This window comes from Nannobrachium achirus (assembly GCF_963921795.1).
Source record: "Nannobrachium achirus genome assembly, chromosome: 6".
Classification (NCBI taxonomy): domain Eukaryota; kingdom Metazoa; phylum Chordata; class Actinopteri; order Myctophiformes; family Myctophidae; genus Nannobrachium; species Nannobrachium achirus.
In genome coordinates, this window is record NC_137815.1 from 63,713,358 (window position 1) to 63,733,952 (window position 20,595).

General features: G+C 43.8%; 1 protein-coding gene across 1 annotated transcript in view; it reads right to left on the reverse strand.

Moving 5' to 3' along the window:
- Positions 1-470: 470 nt before the first annotated feature.
- LOC308287241 (bone morphogenetic protein 7-like) overlaps positions 471-20,595 on the reverse strand; it is a gene marked incomplete at both ends in the record, with an annotated part of 28,813 nt that continues 8,688 nt past the window's right edge. The window contains 6 exons of the mRNA XM_080728356.1: positions 471-620; positions 3,147-3,257; positions 3,378-3,451; positions 5,262-5,468; positions 9,264-9,412; positions 15,237-15,426. Of these exons, the coding sequence (XP_080584482.1) occupies positions 471-620; positions 3,147-3,257; positions 3,378-3,451; positions 5,262-5,468; positions 9,264-9,412; positions 15,237-15,426 (881 nt within the window). The remainder of the gene's footprint in view (positions 621-3,146; positions 3,258-3,377; positions 3,452-5,261; positions 5,469-9,263; positions 9,413-15,236; positions 15,427-20,595) is intronic.

The following is a 20,595-nucleotide window of genomic DNA, read 5'->3' on the forward strand; positions in this document are numbered from 1 at the left end:
AAGTGCTGGATGCACACACTGTACAAATTCAAGTTAAATAGTTTTGTCTATTGACCAGGCACATTACACATTTTTGGAAAGGAGAAGTTTGATATTGTCTTCTCACTGCGTCGAAGGCATGCTTTCTAGCACTGGGATTTGTCCTGTGCCCAGCTGATCTCTATGTCCATGTATAAGGAGACTTGACATTATGGAATAGCTTGTGATAGTAGTAAATACTGTACTTTATGAACAGTATACAGTGCATAGTTTATCCATGGCTCACAAGATTCCTGAAAGTCCACGTACCCTTTATGTAGTTCTGCGTCGACCACATACTCGGCAATAAAGAGATCATGATTCCTGATTCACAGTTCACTAGCTTAAAGCTGGTGGCAACAGCTTTTTCTAGACAAGGCAGGAAGTCCTCTTCTCTCAGGTTTCCCCACTTCTAGTCTCTCAGCCCCAACGCATGGGAGACAAAATGTCAATCAGTGGCAGCCGCAGGCTCTCACTACCATGTTGCGGTATTTCTTGAGAATCACATTGGAGCTGTCGTCAAAGTAGAGCACCGAGATCCCGTGGAGCTGGGTAGGGGCACAGCATGGCTTAGGCACCGTCTCGGGGTTGATGAAGTGCACCTGTGTGGCAGGAGAAGGTCATGGCAGAGATAAATGCAACCGTATTCAGACTTATTCAATCCCATAATACAGTTATAGGCCTGTCACAATTATTACACCCCTGGCATCACAGGGATCTCCATATATGGGCATAAAAGGGATAGTCTGTATGTTTGTCTGTCTGTCTGTCTGTCTGTCTGTCTGTCTGTCTGTCTGTCTGTCTGTCTGTCTGTCTGTCTGTCTGGGTAACGCTTGTCTTTTTTGTTGATTGACTCTCACGCTCTGACATCACTGTGATGTCATGGGAACCAAATCCCCTTTATTGCCATATACCGGTATGGAGATCACTTAAAGTGTAGGCACCATGAAATTTGCCTTGTAAAACTGTTGACAGTGACACATGTCTCTAAAGGTCCCCCTAAGTATTTTTAACATATATTTGAGTCATATTAGTTTGGAAATATATAGTTACATTTGAGGTTTATAAATTAATAAGACCAACTGGGGCCATTTTGGGAAATAACTTCGGAAATAAAGTTGTCGCGTGAAAATGACGTAAACAAGAGACTCTCTCCTGCCCTCTTGTCTCGGTGAAATGCAAGCTGGACACGCCCCCCTTGCTGTTTCCTTGTCAGCACGGCTGCACGGACTGACAGCGCAGCGGTGGAAGAAGTACTCATATTTTGTACTCAAGTAAAAGTATCAACAAGTAACAGTATCGATACTACAATGTAGAAATAAACCGTTACAAGAAAATGTCTGTCACGCACTGTGAGCTTGTAGATCGGCTAATTTCAAATGGCCGATGTATATATAGTAATTAATGAATGGTTTGTAATAATAATTAAACAAAGTATTTTTAATAACTTTTTTTTTTAAATAACTGCAGAGGAGTAAAAGTAGCCTACAATGATTTATTTTGAGATGAAGTGGAGTAGAAATAAAAGTACTGAAATGTAAAACACTCCAATAAAGTAAAAATACCTCAAAAGTGTAGGGCCCTACGTAAGTACAGTATCTGAGTAAATGTAGCGTACTTAGTTACCGACTGCAGGCGAGCCGATTAGAAGAAGGCTATCTCCACCTCAAAGTACAATCAATACTTCAGTAAATGTAGGCTACTTAGTTACTTTAGCGGGCGAGCGGCTCTCATCCACTCACAATGATGACAAGCCTCGGTACAAAGTGCTTGGTTTAGTACTTGAGTAAATGTTGGCTACTTATACTTTACACACGAGTCCCGAGCGTAGATGCGAGCGCAAGCCTCGGCCAAAGTGCTTGGTTTAATGTTTTATTTTAACTCTATCTTCTAATTATTATTCACTTATCCTCACAAATAGTCGCCCTGTCCGGCTGTCCCCTATTTATCTTATTTTGTCATGATGATTTGTCCCAGAAACGGCCCGGGAAAGAAAAGCTCCATAAAAATCACCGAGTCACAATGGCTTGTTCATCCCGCACATGAACCTCTCATCGCGGCATGAACAGCGAACAGCAGCCGCTATCCACAAAGCCTGGAGCGAAGTCAAGACCCCCCCCCCCCCCCTCGCGACTGTAGACTCGTGCGAGCTGCATGTGCTTCAGCATGAATACAGCGAAATCAGTCCCATCAATTACGAAACATAACACAACGTGTGATAGCATACATATCGTTGGTCATCGTAAAAAAACAGGAAAAAACCTCCATAACCAAACACCGAGTCCCCTCTCCTCTGTTAGTTCTACCCACGGATGAGCCCGGCCGCTGGGCCGGGCAGAGCTCCAGTAGCCGCTCTAGCAAGCCTGGAGCGAGTCAAGACACGCCCCTCGCGACTGCAAGCACTTGTTTTCAATATGAATATAGCGAAATCAGTCACGTAAATTAATAAAATAATATACGAGGGGACAGAATTCAGATCGTTGGTCATGGTCATTAACAATGTTATGTATTTATCTTTATTATTAAAGTATACAATAGCGTAATTCCCACAGCCTTTTCCCATCCACTTAACACTGGGTCACGTGAGCGTGTCCCACAGATGACGCACTGTTTTGGCTCGTCACATTCCGAGGCGGCTGGGCGGTGCCTCGGGAGTTGGGACCTCCTTCTTCCTACAGCTCCCAATATTAACCCTTTCAGGGTATAGTTGCATTGGCAAATATATTCACAACTATGTCACTGTTCTATTGACACAAAGTAGTGCCCGTTATGTTACCCTTCCTTTAACCACTTAAAATCTTAAATCGCCGATACTTAGTAAACGTGACCTTTCACTCTGTACATGGTCTGCTCTTCTTTACCTCTACACCAAACCTATTTGCCAAAAATAGCAGATCTACAAGCTCTCAACGCCTCGATCTGCTATTTTTGTCTAAAGTTCTCCTCAAGAGTATAGGGATGCGAGGGTTCAAGTTATTCAAGGATTTAAAAGGGATTATCTTATCACACAAGGATTTGGCGGCCCCACTGTAGTAACTCTGAGGACCCCCTTGGGGTCCCGGAGCCCCTGTTGAAGACCCCTGATCTATAAGAATAGAGCGTGGCTGCCACCAGAGACATTCACTTACCAGAGTCTGTACAATAGCATGGTTGGTGGCATTCATGTAGGAGTTGAGAGGGAAGGCACACTCTCCCTCGCAGTAATACGCAGCATAGCCCTCTGGTGCTATGATCCAGTCCTGACAGGAGGAAGAGCATAGCAGCACATCATCGTCCGTCCGTTTCTCATTGAAATGAAATCAGATAAAACTATGACACTATAAATGTATTGATATTGAATTGTATTGTATTGTATGTACCTGCCATCCCAAATCTCTGAAACTGACATAGAGCTCATGCTTTTTGCACCCCTGTTTGGAGTTGCCGAGGTTATCTGGAATTGAAAAACATGCAAACGTGACCGTAATGCAAATGGATTTCTATAAGGGCACGTGAAACTTTTTTCTTTTTCTTTTTTTCACAGTTGTGTTTATTTGAGATTCATAGTGTGGGGATTTAAGGGGAGCAAATGCAAATTTCGTGCAAATTTGTCTTAAAGCGCAAACTTTTGCACAGATGTAGCCCAGTGCTTGCTCTAATGATTTAGCTAGGGCGCCCGAGCCGACGACCTTCGGGGTCGCCACAGCGGCCAAATCAAGTTGGGCTCCCATTGACTTTCTATACAGGAGGAAAATACCCAGATACCCTGGGTATTTAAGTAGGATCTGAGGGGTCTAACTTGGGGTTTGTCATGATGCTGAATCCATTGCAAGCATTTTTTTTGCACAAAAAACATTCCTTGGGCTAGAAAGGTCGCAGACTCGGGCGCCCTAGCTGAATCGTTAGAGCATGCCCTGAGCTACATCCAGGGGCGTCACCACCATTCATTGTGAGCACGACGGAACACCCCCACTTTCATAAAAACGTGAACTCATCCCCCCCACCTTTTTTGCTGGCCGGGCTGACTTTGAATATCAGACCAATGATTATCAGCTTGGTTCCCATAGACTCACTGTCTCCATACATTCATTAGCCTACAGTGACATACCGGTAAGTAATATGGGGTTATTAATATTGCCAGGCCCACTGGCCCCCACCATTGTGCTTACGTTCCTTCCGGAAGCAGTCTCCCAGTTTCAATACAGAACCGCGAGGCTCCAGGCATATGTAAACAACATTGCATGCAACATTGACATCATGACAGTTCGTGCGGATAAAGGGGGGTTTTAAAAAGGTATCTCTCTCTCCCTCCTTCCCCCTTGGAGACATATATTTCTTACAATGCTGCCGCTGTGTATGCAAAAAGCATGACTTATTTGCAAAACCGCTGTGCATTTTTTTCTGTCAGTAATAGCCTATTGAATCTAACGTGGGAACAGAACAATCTTTGGTGTGTGTGTGTGTGTGTGTGTGTGTGTGTGTGTGTGTGTGTGTGTGTGTGTGTGTGTGTGTGTGTGTGTGTGTGTGTGTGTGTGTGTGTGTGTGTGTGCTAACTATGGAGCTGTTTGCTGCTCCTGGCTTGCTATACCATTGTGTGGGGAAAAATCACCCAAAACCCCAATGAAAATCGCCCAAAACCGGATAAACGCCCCTGGCTACATCTGTGCAAAATTCTGCACTTTTAGACTGATTAGCACGAGAAAAAAAACCCTAAGGCCTCCGACTAACATGAATGCTCACCCATACATGCATCGTTTTCTGAGGCCATTTCTAGCCCAAGGAATGTTTTTTGTGCAAAACAAATGCCTGCAATGGATTCAGCATCATGACAAACCCCTAGTTAGACCCATCAGATCCTACTTAAATACCCAGAAAAAATAATGTTTTTCTGGGTATTTTCCTCCTGTATAGAAAGTCAATGGGAGGCCAACTTGATTTGGCCGCTGTGGCGACCCCGAAGGTCGTCGGCTCGGGCGCCCTAGCTAAATCATTAGAGCAAGCCCTGGGCTACATCTGTGCAAAATGTTGCGCTTTAAGACAAATTTGCACGAAATTAGCATTTGCTCCCCTTAAATCCCCACACTATCAGGGCATACTGGTACATTAAACCAAGTCTTGTTCGCATATTATGAGAACCAATCACAAAGAAAAGAGAAAAGGTAAAGTAGTCAAGTGTCATAAATGACAATGTAGGCTACTGTAGCAATAGGGCAAAACAAGAAAACGTATTTATTTAAATAAAAACTAAAATGGCATTAGCCTACCTGTTGCAGCCTCTACTGCCTTCAGCACGTCTTGAGCAGTCCTCTGGCTTTTGTTGCGGTTGGAGTGCCGGCCCTTGTGACCATGGGCTGACCGAACGCTGCGGAGGCGCACCTCTGTGGCTTTGAAGAAGGCAACCATGAAGGGCTGCTTGTCCTGGGGCCCACTGCCACCTGCCAGCCCTACCAGCCTGGGGTTCACACTTTGACCTACAGAGGGAGACAGAGGACAAGAGAGGGCAGGACAAGAGTTTCTGTTAAACCAACTCTTAGAGATGCATGCAGGGGCGTCACAAGGGGAGGAAAGTGGGACTGAGTTACTAGGGCCCAAGGTGGAGGGGCCTTCATTATTTAGCTATTGAAAAATAGCAGATATACAAGCTCTGCACTCGGTGCCGCGCTGCGAGCTTGTAGATTTGCTATTTTTAAAAAGTCGTGAAAATGTGTGCAAATCTTTGAATATATGTACTTTTTCAGCGAACATTTGTACCTCAAATTTTGCTTCTGAGGGGTCCCTGAAACTAAATATTTTGAGATGGGGGTCTGCGGCCAAATACATATCATTTTGGGCGTCCTTCACATGAAAAGGTTTGAGCACCGCTGACATAGAAACATAGGGTTTTCAAAAAACCTTAGAAGGATTTGAAATATTCAGACAGATTTTTTAAAAATAGCAGATCTACAAGCTCGCAGCGCGGCACTTGGTGCAGCGCTGTGAGCTTGTATATCTGCTGTTTTTCAATAGTTAAAGCACAAAATATGAGTGAACCCAGGGCCCATAATTTGGTGTGACACCCCTGTAGAGATGACAATGTATGCGTCCTCGGGGTTTGTCATGGTTCTATTCATCCTAATGTGACCACCATAACCACAATCATAACGAAAAACTCTGCTACGGACCCCTTTAAAGAATTGCTCAATATGTGAAATGCATTGTGACCACAGGATGTGGGGGGGTAGTACTAGGCCTATTAAAGCCAGTGGCTCCCAAACTTTTTAGCTCAAGAAATTAAGACTTTTGCCCAGGACTAGTGAAAATAGCCGATCTACAAGCACAAAACGCGTTACCGTTATGAGCTTGTAGATCGGCTATTTTCACTACTTCTTAATTATATTTTTGGAGCTGTGTGAAACACAGGCTCCCTAAACGTAGCTTTGTGGGTCTGTGTGTGTGTCTGTATGTAGCCTGAACTTCCTAAACTTCGGCACGCTACTAGTCCCACAGTTTTGCCACCACACACTCGCGCCATATGTCAAATCGACCGGCTTACTCGGGAGTCGTGGGCTAGTAACTTGCTAAGAGAAAGGTTCAATAGTTTAATTGATATTAATTTATTAGTGAATTAATTTTCCCCATTGACTTATAATGGGAATCGCAAAAACTCACATTCAATTATTTGTCTCTCGCAAACCATAGGGGCTAGAGTTTCAAGACTTGGAGAGGAGGTTCATAATGATTTCAAGGATTAAATAAAAAATAATTGTGTCATTTGGCCGCATGGTGGCGCCATAACACCCCACTTTACGTTTTGGCCTGTAACTCTTGAACCGTAGGTCGGAAAATTAAAAATATTTTTTCCCTGGATTCCTTGGGTCATGACGCATCTCCCCATATAGGCCACGCCCATTTGCGTCATGATAGATTTTCCGCCATCTTGAATTTTCTCCAAAACACACTTTTTGCTCCTTTTCCTACATATTTTCTTCAAATGTCACAAAAATCGGTACACATGATCCACACACACACACACACACACACACACACACACACACACACACACACACACACACAGCTCCACTTCACACGGGTGTGATTTTTTATTTATTCATGGCATTTCTTACATGTGTTTGCTTGCTTCAAAATGTATTTAAAAATATATATTTGTAAAGAATTCTTTTTTTGGGGGGAAGCGGAAATGGATTTTTACTTGAGTTGTGAACCACAAATGGGTCCCGACCCAGTGTTTGGGAAACAGTGGATTAAAGGCCAACTTTGTTTTTTTACAAACAATATTTTAGATTGTAATTAGAGAAAGAAAAGATGAATGAATGAATGTTTTCATTTACTGCTTTCTATTGTTTTAGCGATTTCAGTATTTTGATTCCAGTGGGTGGGGCCATGCGTAACAAGTGGCTAAATATGTCTTTTTAGACTCAATAAGCCGGCAATTTCTTTGTTACTATTTACACCAGCCCCCATAACTCACATCTGCCCATGAAAGATTGTGGTACATCTTGGGAATGGGCTTATTGTGTCTAAAAATACATATTTAGCCACTTACATGCATGCCCCCAACCTCAGGGGCATGCATGCAAATCAAAATCGTTAAAATCACTAAAACGATAGAAAGAAGTAAATGAAAACATTTTAAAACTCATATTTTCTTTTCTCTAATGACTATCTAAAATCTGAACCCTTGTTGTAAAAAAACAAAGTTGTCCTTTAAAGGAGTAGTTCACCCCCAAAATGACTTTTTTTCTATTGATTACTCACGCCATGGAGATTTCCCCCCATTGATTCCGGTTGGGGACCCGAATCGATTTGGGTCCCCTACTTCCGGAACGAATGGGGGTACATTTATTGTAATCACATTTTTGTCTTAGTAATGGAACAAAAAACTAAAAATATTATTGAACTCAAGTCTCCATGGCGTGAGTAATCATTAGAAAAAAAAGTCATTTTGGGGGTGAACTACTCCTTTAAGGCCTTTGGACTTTCTGCTTTTGGTTGCGCTGTTCTAACAACTGGCCCATGTCGACTGGTTCCATGATAGTGACTGTTCTAACAACTGGCCCATGTCTACTGGTTCCATGATAGTGACTGTTCTAACAACTGGCCCATCATGTCGACCGGTTCCATGATAGTGACTGTTCTAACAACTGGCCCATCATGTCGACCGGTTCCATGATAGTGACTGTTCTAACAACTGGCCCATGTCTACTGGTTCCATGATAGTGACTGTTCTAACAACTGGCCCATGTCTACTGGTTCCATGATGGTGACTGTTCTAACAACTGGCCCATGTTGACTGGTTCCATGATAGTGACTGTTCTAACAACTGGCCCATGTCTACTGGTTCCATGATGGTGACTGTTCTAACAACTGGCCCATGTTGACTGGTTCCATGATAGTGACTGTTCTAACAACTGGCCCATGTCTACTGGTTCCATGATGGTGACTGTTCTAACAACTGGCCCATGTCGACTGGTTCCATGATAGTGACTGTTCTAACAACTGGCCCATGTCGACTGGTTCCATGATAGTGACTGTTCTAACAACTGGCCCATGTCTACTGGTTCCATGATAGTGACTGTTCTAACAACTGGCCCATGTCTACTGGTTCCATGATGGTGACTGTTCTAACAACTGGCCCATGTCGACTGGTTCCATGATGGTGACTGTTCTAACAACTGGCCCATGTCTACTGGTTCCATGATAGTGACTGTTCTAACAACTGGCCCATGTCTACTGGTTCCATGATAGTGACTGTTCTAACAACTGGCCCATGTCTACTGGTTCCATGATAGTGACTGTTCTAACAACTGGCCCATGTTGACTGGTTCCATGATAGTGACTGTTCTAACAACTGGCCCATGTCTACTGGTTCCATGATGGTGACTGTTCTAACAACTGGCCCATGTCGACTGGTTCCATGATAGTGACTGTTCTAACAACTGGCCCATGTCTACTGGTTCCATGATAGTGACTGTTCTAACAACTGGCCCATGTCGACTGGTTCCATGATAGTGACTGTTCTAACAACTGGCCCATGTCTACTGGTTCCATGATAGTGACTGTTCTAACAACTGGCCCATGTCGACTGGTTCCATGATAGTGACTGTTCTAACAACTGGCCCATGTCGACTGGTTCCATGATAGTGACTGTTCTAACAACTGGCCCATGTCTACTGGTTCCATGATAGTGACTGTTCTAACAACTGGCCCATGTCGACTGGTGTTCTAACAACTGGCCCATGTCGACCGGTTCCATGATAGTGACTCACCCTTGTTGTTCTCCAGGACAAGGTGCAGGCCCAGGTTCTGGTCGGGGTTGACCAGCCAGTGGTTACTGGTGGCAGTCAGGTCAAAAACCAGCCAGTCCTCCTCAGTGGCCCAAACGGTCCGCTGGTTCAACAGGAACAGTGCCACTTCACTGGGGAGGGACAGTTAAGACAAAATAACTAAATCAATTTCTGCATGAGGTTGTAGCTCTGGCCGACATCAAGGGTAGGGTGATCACTGATCAGACGTCCCGGTTTGGCCGGATATATCCCGATTCCAACATGTCCTGGTTTTTATCATTCACCACTAAATTGTCCCGGTTTTCACCACAGTTCAAAAAATAATAGTTGTTTTCAGCGAAGATATTTAATCAGCATGTTCTGTTCATTTAGGCCTACATGCACACTATTACTTGCCTGGTTCCAGGCCTGAATTGCTAGCCACACCCCTTTAAATATATGTTTCGGCGATGCAGGTCTGGGAGTGATCTCATTGAAGCTGTTTTCCTCGTTTGGAAATCCGTCCGGCGAATCAGTGTCGCTTCAACTCGATGACGTCGGGGCTTGTGAGCAGCGTGGGTGGGGTTTTCCCAGAACTCATGTGCGGTCCAGCGCCGCCGCCGGACCGTACCGCGCATTCCCAAACATAAACATCGCGTCGCATCAGTAGCAGACATTGTTGTGTTTGATTACTAGTTCGTAGCGCTCCTATTCTGCCTGTTTCTTTGGTTAGCAAGTAGCAAGCAAGCAACAGGCTAGCCTAGCCACTAGCCAGCCACATAACAACACTACGTCATTGCACATTATACTACTGTTGTGATTGGTCAGGCGGTGAACCAATCGCAGAAGACTGCCTCTTGGGCAACGCCCATCCCAGAAACGGCTGCGGATGAAAGCACGTTCAGACTGAATAATGGAGTGAAACGAAATGTCAATTCAGGCTGAGTGTCAGGCTACAGCTACACTATTACCGGACCAATCAGAAAACATGAACAATGCATATTATTGAATGTTTGTGCACCAACTGGATTCAACTGGAAACGCGAATGCATTTCGGTATCCAGTTGAATTCAGTCATGAAGACAACTATCTTATATATACATTCCTTTAAGAGCCGCATCCCACTTCCAAGCCCATTCACGCCCACTTCACGTCGACTTCAACTCATAGCTAGATCAGATGTAGCTAGATCAGATGTATGTCGGTAGAACTCTAATACCGCCCATAACCCTATGCCGTCCGCTCATTCGCTAAGCACGAGAGAGAGGAGGCAACAGGGGAGGGGGGGCGGGCAAGCGAGAGAGAGAGAGAAGTGGAGCTGAGCGGAGCAGTGTATCGAATTACAACAGAGGGAGGTGTGCGTGTGTGAGAGAGGGAGAGAGAGAGAGAGAGAGAGAGAGAGAGAGAGAGAGAGAGAGAGAGAGAGAGAGAGAGAGCGACTAGCAAGACACAGGAGGGAGGACTCCCTTTGCAATCCTGCAATGACGACCTTAAATGCTGCTTCAGCTAAAAAAGGTAATTATTGTATTGCATTTCTCAGAGCTTTTCCCGTTAACAACGTGGCGAGGGCGGCTAGACAGGAGCGCCGCGTAGCGGCGCGAGTTTCTAGTGGTGCACAATGCACATACATGTGCAAGTGAATGGGTGTGCAGTAGGGCATTAACGAAAAAGTCGACAAGTCGACTGAGTCGACTTCATTACACAAGTCGACTCCCACCAGAGAAAGTCGAAAATGTCGAAGTTTGTATTTTTTTTCTATCATTATTTTTGCTCCATGTGTGCGTCTGTACAGCATTTAAACAGTAGGATTGCTTATTGTCAAGGACGGAATGATCCAATATTACAGTGCTACATTACATTTGGTATAACATGGTTCTATTGTGAAAACAGCAGATCTACATGCTCACAACGCCTCGCAATGCGAGGCGTTGTGAGGATGTAGATCGGCTATTTTCACAATTTCTGCCTCTATATATTTGACAATTTGGACAATGTTTAATTTGTCATTTTAGAGGTATTAAAAAGTCCTTAAATTGGCACTTTAGAAATGTGTAGATACCCTCTATATACTTAAACTTTATGTTGGTTTGTTTACAGTTGAGTGAGAAAACAGTGTTGCACATTAAGTTAATCATCTGGGGACCCCTCAAAATAATTGGGGGGGTCGTGTGTGATGTGATGACGTCATCAAACGATAAAGTCGACTTCAACTCAACTTTTTACTGAGTCAAGTCGACTTGTATTGCAAAAATCACAAGTCGTTAATGCCCTAGTGTACAGTGCGAGCGCATGAATGTGCACATTCATTTAAGGGTCCCCGTTTGTGGGTTTGAAAACGTGGATCAGGTGGAAACCTTGTATGTCCAAGACCGTTCGTTTTGTATTTATCATTTTAAAAATGAACTAAACTAGTGAAAATAAGAGATCTACAAGCACACAACGCCTCACACCGCGAGTCGTTGTGTGCTTGTAGATCGGCTGTTTTCACTACTTTTGTGCAACAGCCTTGTATGATGAAGCAGGGCTTTACTTGGTGAAAAAACGTACACATTTGAAACTTGGGGATACAAGGTTTCTGCCCGACAGTGACGATAATCATCAACTGGTTCCGACGTGGTGAAAAATCAGCTCTGACAGCTGAGGAAACCCATACATCACAAGTTCTTTACCTTCTTTATGTGTAGTTGAAGACAATTAGACCCTGGAAGCCAAGGGGAAATCCCTAAGCAGAGATATGACTCCCAACTCCAGGCTATCTCAAACAGCAGTCAACTTATTAGAACCCCTCTTATCATCTCAGATGAAAAATTCCAACACTGATAGGATTCCTAGACTGGTATATGCTTTAGGGCAGCGCTCCCAGACAATGGCTTCATTTACAGATTGAGTTGCAGACCGTGGGGCCTGGGGGGTGGGGGGGAGTGAGCTTTGTTCAGCAGTCTGCTCGTCTGCATGGAGGAGCGTGTTTGTAAATGACAATGGTATTGCCCTTAAACCCCATCGTCATAGAAGGGACCAGGGGCGTCACAAGGGGGGGGAAAAGTGGGACTGAGTTACTAGGGCCCGAGGTGGAGAGGCCTTAATTATTTTATAATACTTTAGCTATGCCACGCTGTGAACTTGTAGATCCGCTATTTTTTTGAAACATCGTGAAAATGTGTGCAAATCTTTGAATATATGTATTTTTGGCGAACATTTGTAACTCAAATTTTGCTTCTGGGGGGTCCCTGGAACGAATTATTTTCACATGGGGGTCCGAGGCCAAATACATATCATTTTGGGGGTCCTTCCTTCACATGAAAAAGTTTGAGCACCACTGACATAGAAACATAGGTTTTTCAAAAAACCTTAGAAGGATAGTTTTGAAAAATGCACACATTTTCACGATTTCTCAAAAATAGCAGATCTACCAGCTCGCACCGCGGCACTCGGTGCCGCGCTGTGAGCTTGTATATCTGCTATTTTTCAATAGTTAAAGCACGCAGGGCCCAGAATTTGGTGTGACACCCCTGCAGAACGGACACATCCTCAACTGTTCTACTGCCCCATCCATCCCTGAATCGGCTGTTCTACTACACCATCCCTGAATCGGCTGTCTCCAATTGTCTCCCCTGAACAAGCTAACTGTTGACAGCAGGAGGAGGTAAGGAGAAAGACCAGATACTTGTATGGTGCATTTTGGCATTCAGTAGATGATAAATGTCGAAATGTATTAACTTAAACCTGGCATCTATCTAAATAATATGATTAGCAACCATCTACACCAGGGGTCTTCAACAGGGGGTCCGGGACCCCTAGGGGGTCCTTAGAGTTACTACAGGGGGGCCGCCAAATCTTTGAGTAATAGAAACTTTGTTTTCTCCTTTTTTATATTAACCACTTGAAGCCTAGCATCCACATTCGGAGAACAACGCCTCGCAGCGCGAGGCGTTGTGAGCTTGTAGATTGGCTATTTTCGGCAAAGAGGTTTGGTGTAGAGGGCAAAAAGAGCAGACTAAGTACAGAGTGAAAGGTCAACTTGATCAAGTATTGACGGTCCAAATGGTTAAATATCTGAAAACACAAATTGACATGAATCCAAAATACACTGATGATTGTGCTGTCAAATGATGAAACTATATGGAATCTATGAAAAGGTTGTGGGGGTCCCTGCTTCATCTCTCTCTCAACTAAGGGGTCCTTGGCCTGAAAACGTTGAAGACCCATGCTCTACACAATATAATAAATCGTTGCTGTCCGGCAGCAACTCCATTTTCAGATTTTAGATTTTTTTTTCCTTCTTTCATAAATCAGTTCTATTGAAAACCCTTAACATCTGTGTGTTGGTTAAAAAAAATGTGAATGATGAAAAGTATTAAAAAAGCGCTTTGGACAAAACCAACTCCACTTGAGCTGGATGTTTTTAATTCCCTGAAAAGGAAATTTAGGTGGTTTCTGGTTTCTGCCCAACAGTAGAGATTTGTATAATATAACCAGTAAAGATAGATAGATACCTAGATAGATAGGTATAATATAACCAGTAAAGATAGACAGGTACCTAGATAGATAGGTACCTGCTGTGCTGCCCAGAGGCAGCACAGCAGTTTAAGGTTACAAGTTACAAAGAAGTAAGAAAAAGAAAAAGAGTACTGTTGTGTACAGCCAAAAAAGCAAGGCACAATACAAAGAAGAATATAAACATAAAGTATTGAAAAGCAGTCAAAATAAAAGAAGAATACCTATATACATAAAGTGACCAAGAAACATTCAACGCTCATAAGTGACACGTCACACACAAAAAAAAAACTAGCATCTATAAAATATGTCAATACAGGAGCGTTCCACTAGAGATGGTACGTGGAGGATGGTGGAGGTGTATATAATGAGTATTGGGACAATATAGGAGGTGTTGCGGAATCAAACCATTCTTAAGTCTTTAAATCTGGTATGCTAATCCTTGATGTGGTTTTGGTGCAACAGAGCAACAGACAGAGAGACACTGAGAGTGGCGGGCAGATTAACATCTAAAGAAGAAATACAAAGATAAGCACAAGCAGACATATAGACAAGCGCCTATGTACGGGAACGCCGTCATAAGGATCATTAGTGGTTGGAGTTCCATGTGATACACGCAAGCCTCTCTGGGAGAATGTTTTCTGTTCCATTACAATTGACGGTGTAAAGGGTTACTGGAGACTGGGTGTCTGCCACTGACACTAATGTCTATGTAAACACCCTTGCTACTATAGAGCTGTGAGAAGCTGACCTGGAAATAACATCAGCAGAAGTAACCCCGTGTAGACAAACTCGGCTAAAGCACACAGGTCAGTGTATAAACAAGTCTAAGTACCATTTTACATAGGTGCACACACATTAGACAAGCTTATGTCAGCACAGGGTGCCTATTTAAATCATTTGGCTTATCCGGCTTGTTTTTCACTAACATAAGATCATGTATCAAAAACATATTTATGCATTGATCCACTAGGACAGGGGTCTTCAACGTTTTCAGGCTAAGGACCCATTAGCTGAGAGAGAGATGAAGCAGGGACCCCCACAACCTGTTCATAGATTCCATTTAGTTTCATTGTTTGACAGCATGATCATCAGTGTATTTTGGATTCATGACAATTTGTGTTTTCAGATATGTAACCACTTGAACTGTCAATACTTAATAAACTGTAATAATCTCTTTTTCCCCTCTACACCATCACTCTTTGCCGAAAATAGCCGATCTACAAGTTAACAACGCCTCGCAGCGCGGGCGTTGTGAGCTTGTAGATTTGCTATTTTTGGCTAAAGTTCTCAGAATATGGACGCTAGGGTTCAAGTGGTTAACATAAAAGAGGAGAAAAAAAATGTTTTTATCACAGAAAGATTTGGAGGTCCCCCTGTATTAACTCTGGGGACCACCTAGGGGTCCCTGTTGAAGACCCCTGCACTAGGATATTTAACTACAGCCTGCAGTTGACCAATTTTATAATCGTCTGGTCTCACCTGTTTGATGGCTCCTGCACGACCTGGTACACGGCCACTCTGAAGGTCTCGTTCTCATAGCGCTCCTGGATGTGGTGCTTGTAAATCCGGAACTCTGCAGCCGTGATGGCCTCTCCTTCTGGGATACGGGCTAAGTCAAAGCGGAACTCCCTTCGATGCTGTTGAAGTATGATGTCAGGATCCTGATCAACTAAGAGACACGAAAGAGAAAGAGAGGTGGACTGGTTGGAAGAGTGATATGAATCCAAGATGGAGGATTAGTTGATTTCAGAGTGTTTTATTCTTATGACAGATATATAAAATATATGTTCCGATATATGCATTTTTGTCAATAAAAACTTCAATCAATTAATCAATCAATCTATCTATCAGTTCTAATAGAGATGGGGTGAAATGCTCTGGACCCGCATTTGTTGGAGGCTTTAGTTTATTTTGTCAAAACCAGGCTAAACGTTTGTGATTCATAAATGGTTCATTGCCTTCCAAGTGGACACACACTGTAAAATAATAGTAGTCTACTGCTGTAAAATAATAATAGTCTACTGCTCTTGATTGATAGGGAGAAAATCAGTACAGTATATATGTGTGCCAAAATTCAGGCTGCTTATCAGATGGCCTGCGGGTCAGTGGTTACTGGTTATACAGTCTGTCAAAACTGTTGAATGAAACAGCTCACTGATCCACGTTGCTCGATCTGCCCACATCACGGAAGCACCCCGTCGAAAATAGCAAAACTCCAGCTTCCATGAGAGAAGTGATTGATCTAAACACGACTTAAGTCAAGTCTGGCATACATGCCAATGTGTGTGGGGGGAACCACACTCTAGGCTCAAATTGGCTCCCCGTTTAAATCACACACATGTGCCGACCACAAGAAAAAGCTTGTTACGGCACTGCCCGGAAAACCACAGCAGCTATTGCACGAGCACGCACATGCACGCGCGCACACACGCACACACACACACAAAGGGTAGAGAGCCTCACTAATGCATGACTTAACTACCACTGGTATATCGTCACTGCAGGGCAGAAAACTTGTATCTCCAAGTTCGAAATTTGTAAAAGAAAATCGCAAAGTATAAGCACTGCTTCATCATACAAGGCCATCACACAAAAGTAGTGAAAACAGCCGACCTACAAGCACACAACGCCTCGCGGTGCGAGGCGTTGTGTGCTTGTAGATCGGCTGTTTTCACTAGTTTAAATCATTTAAAAAATGATAAATACAAAACAAATGGTTTTTGGACATACAAGGTTTCCCCCCGACAACGACGACATGGTCATCAGTTCCACAAAACCCCCACGCCCCCTGAGATCATTTAGCTATCTGTCCACTCACTTCACTGTCTACTACTCCCCGTCTAGTAGTGATGATAATAAAACACTAAATGTAGCTTTTTTCTCGGCTTTCCACACACCGCCCGGAGCAACTCTCAAACTTTCCAGAAGAATGGCGGTCAGGGGCAGACCCCATGGTTTCCTGCTGGAGGAGCTTTCCAGTATTGTAGTGTTTTGACAGCAGTGTGGCCCAAAGTGTTTGTCCTTGGAAACAGCCGAGGAGGTCTCCGCTCCGCAAACGGTGCGCTGCGGAGTTGGAGCAGCGATTAGCCACCTTAAACACATCCTGCCTACTGGCACAGACCATGACATCAGCAGCATGACATCACCCCCGCCTTCTCAAATGCTGGCCTACTATTGTTTTAGTTAGTGGCTCATTGAGCGCAGACACTCACACACGCACGCACGCACTCACACAGGGGTGTCGCACCAAATTCTGGGCCCTGCAGGGTACAAGGATTCACTCACATTTTGTGCTTCAACTATTGAAAAATAGCAGATGTACAAGCTCACAGCGCTGCGAGAAAAGAAGTCTGAATATTTCAAATCCTTCTAAGGTTTTTTGAAAAACCTACATTTCTATGTCAGTGGTGCTCAAATATTTTCATGTGAAGGACCCCCGAAATGATATGTATTTGGCCACGGACCCCAATCTCAAAATATTTAGTTCAAGGGACCCCCAGAAGCAAAATTTGAGTTACAAATGTTCGCTTAAAAAGTACATACATTCAAAGATTTGTACACATTTTCAAAAATAGCAGTCTACAAGCTCGCAGCGCGGCCCTCGGTGCCGCGCTGTGAGCTTGTATATCTGCTATTTTTCAGTAGCTAAAGACAGGCCCCTTCACCTTGGGCCCTAGTAACTCAGTCCCACTCCCCCCCCCCCCCCACCACCACCCTTGTGACGCCCCTGCACACACACACACACACACACACACACACACACACACACACACACACACACACACACACACACACACACACACACACACTACACACACACAGATTTATGCACAGGCACACATGTGCATATCGTTGCTGTTGGGCAGAAACTTTGTATCTCCATATATTTTGACTTTTTTACATTTTGTTGGGGTAATTAAGGCCCTACTTCGTCATACAAAAAAAAAGCGACACGCAAAAGTGAAAATAGCTGATCTACAAGCTTGTAATTGGCAATTTTTTTTAACAAAGTGAAAGTGGTTAAGTGTGTCAGAAAACTATTAACTATTCACCACTAGAGGGCGCCCAGTGACCAGAGAAAATCCCATAGAGATATGCTGGTATATGCAGGTATATGCAGAAGCCCTGCAGCCATGACTTGCCTGAACACTTTCCTTTGTGCATGTACAGGAAGAGGATGAAGTTAGCTTGAAGTTAGCTATTGGCTACCAAGCATTTTAGAAGCCTTATTTTCGTCAACTTAGCCATGATTAAACCTTGCACACCTCATGCATGGGAAAAAACAGAGAAGAATGAGCTCTAAAAAATCCAATGCAATCCTGGATTGCATTGGAGTGGATTTGTGCAGTTTGTTCACAGCTTTCAAACAAAAAAATCCGATTGGAAATCCGTTCAGGCATTCTTGAGATAATCGCCATTATGTTTTACATGTTATGTAAACAAACATGGCTGCCCTGTATGTTAGATGGGGTTGTATGGGGGTGGAACATGCAAAATCGCGATTGAAATCATGTTCACCAGATTTGATGGGGTCCAAAAAAAAAAAAAAAAAAAAATCAAAAAATTTTTTTTCCAAAATTTTTTTTTTTTTTTTTTTTTAAAAGCCGAACTTGTTCGGGATCGGCACACTGCGATACGCTAATAAAGCCGAACTAGTTCGGGATTGGCACTCAATGAGTTAATGAGAGCTTGTGACAAAATGTAAGGTAAACATACAAGGTTTCCATATGAGGTTTTTTATGCTACAGCGACGATATACTGTACCAGTAAGACTCCCTAATCGGGAGATAAGCGACCGTAGGTGGCTTATCTCCACAAATAGGGCAAAAATTTGTTTTTCCAAAATCTTCCTGATCCATGTTGATGACATGAGTGTAGACATGCTGTGTAGTGATATTCGTGATTTTAGGGCAAAAACTGTAGGAGCATTGTCCAAAAATGTGTTTTAAAAATCGGCCTGTAGGTGGCGCTAGAATAGGGCCATGTGAGAAATGAGGGGTGGGGTCTCCGCGTTGCCTTGGCGGACGAATAGGTACCGGCCCCGGCTCTCCCGGACGCTCCTAGCCCGAGTTACGGCATTTTATGTGCGCTGCAGTGGCAGGGGGTCCTCCACTGGGGGCGCCACCACTTTTGCATCCGTTCTGGAGCACCAGGAGTCGGTGGTCCCCGGGAATTCCCCGCGAGCAGCCCCGTTGGGGTGGTCATTTGGTCATTTTTGCACATTTGGTCATTTTTTACATCTGGGGGTCCCCCAGGGACCTGGGGGTCCCTGGGGCTCCGGGGGTCCTTGGAGGTTGTAGTTTGGCAGGCAAGGAGTGTGTGTGCAAAATTTGGCATGGATGGGGGCAACGGTTGTGGAGATATGAGCAGGGCAAAAGTGTGACGGACTCACTGACTCACTCACTCACTCACTGACAGACAGCCGGTGGAGGTTTTGGTAGTAAATGCGACCTACGGTCGCAACAACACACAAATCAACTTAACGCGGCAATCCTAAAACTTTCTCACACATAATTTATCCTTCGACAAAAAGATATGGGATTATCAGTTGAAAATAAAGCATTTTTGTCCAAGAAGTATAATATTATTTTATACTTTGCCCCGGGGAAACAAGAGCACACAGACACATTCTTCCAAATGCTCTCCTAAAAAACCGCACCGTGCAAACACACAACCCACTCGTCGTAAAGAAGAGTGCATTCTGAACCCTGCAAGTCATTTGTTTAACCGCAATTAAATGCTGGAAGTGAACGGGGGTGCGTTTTATGAAAGAAATAATTGCTTGTAAGGACTTGGTGTGTTTACGTTAGGGACCATTAGCTCCAGAGATCAGACCTCAGATATGCAAACTTCCCTCGGGGAGGCATTTCAACACTTCAGACGTACTCCTGAGCACTGCTGGGACACACATCCAGGGACGTGCTGGCCACGTCCCTGGATGTTGGCCAAAAGCGGGACAACTCCCGAACGGCCGGTTCATTCCCGGCTGGTCCAGGCCGGCCATTAGGGATTTTTTTTTTATAAAATGACGGCCTTCGTTCCATTTTGGGGGCTGGGCAGTCAACAAAGTAAATCGTCACTGAAACCTCAAATCTCCAAGTTTCATATTTTTACATTTTTTCGCAAAGCAAAGCCCTGCTTCATCATACAAGGCTGTTGCACAAAAGTAGTGAAAACAGCAGATCTACAAGCACACAACGCCTCGCGGTGGGAGGCGTTGTGTGCTTGTAGATCGGCTGTTTTCACTAGTTTAAATCATTTTTAAAATGATAAATACAAAACAAACGGTTTTGGACATACAAGGTTTCCACCCGACAACGACGAAGTAGCAGCAGCGCTATAGAGATAGATCTCTCTCTATAGCACGCAATGAGGGCCTCTCCAACTCTTTTTCCCGGGCTGAATCAGGGGCCCAGCACGTCCCTGCACACATCCACACACAGCACTATCATTAACCTACTGTAATGTTTAGAATCAGTGTCAGTTTTTAATGAGTCAATGTGGGTATTTTTTTTGTCATCTCAATTTGCTTTTAAAGAAATAAGAAAATCTACTAACTTCTGTCTTACCGGTATTTAAAGTTGGAATCCATAGGTTTTATATCGTCGTTGACGGGTGGAAACCTTGAATGACCAAAACTGTGTGTTTTGTGTTTATCATTTTTAAAATGATTTAAACATCTACAAAACCGCGAGGCGTTGTGTGCATGTAGATCGGCTGTTTTCACTACTTTTGTGCAACAGCCTTGTATAATGAAGCAGGGCTGTATTTGGTGAAAAAACGTTCAAATTTGAAACTTGGAGATACGAGGTTTCTGCCCGGCAGTGAAGATATTTTT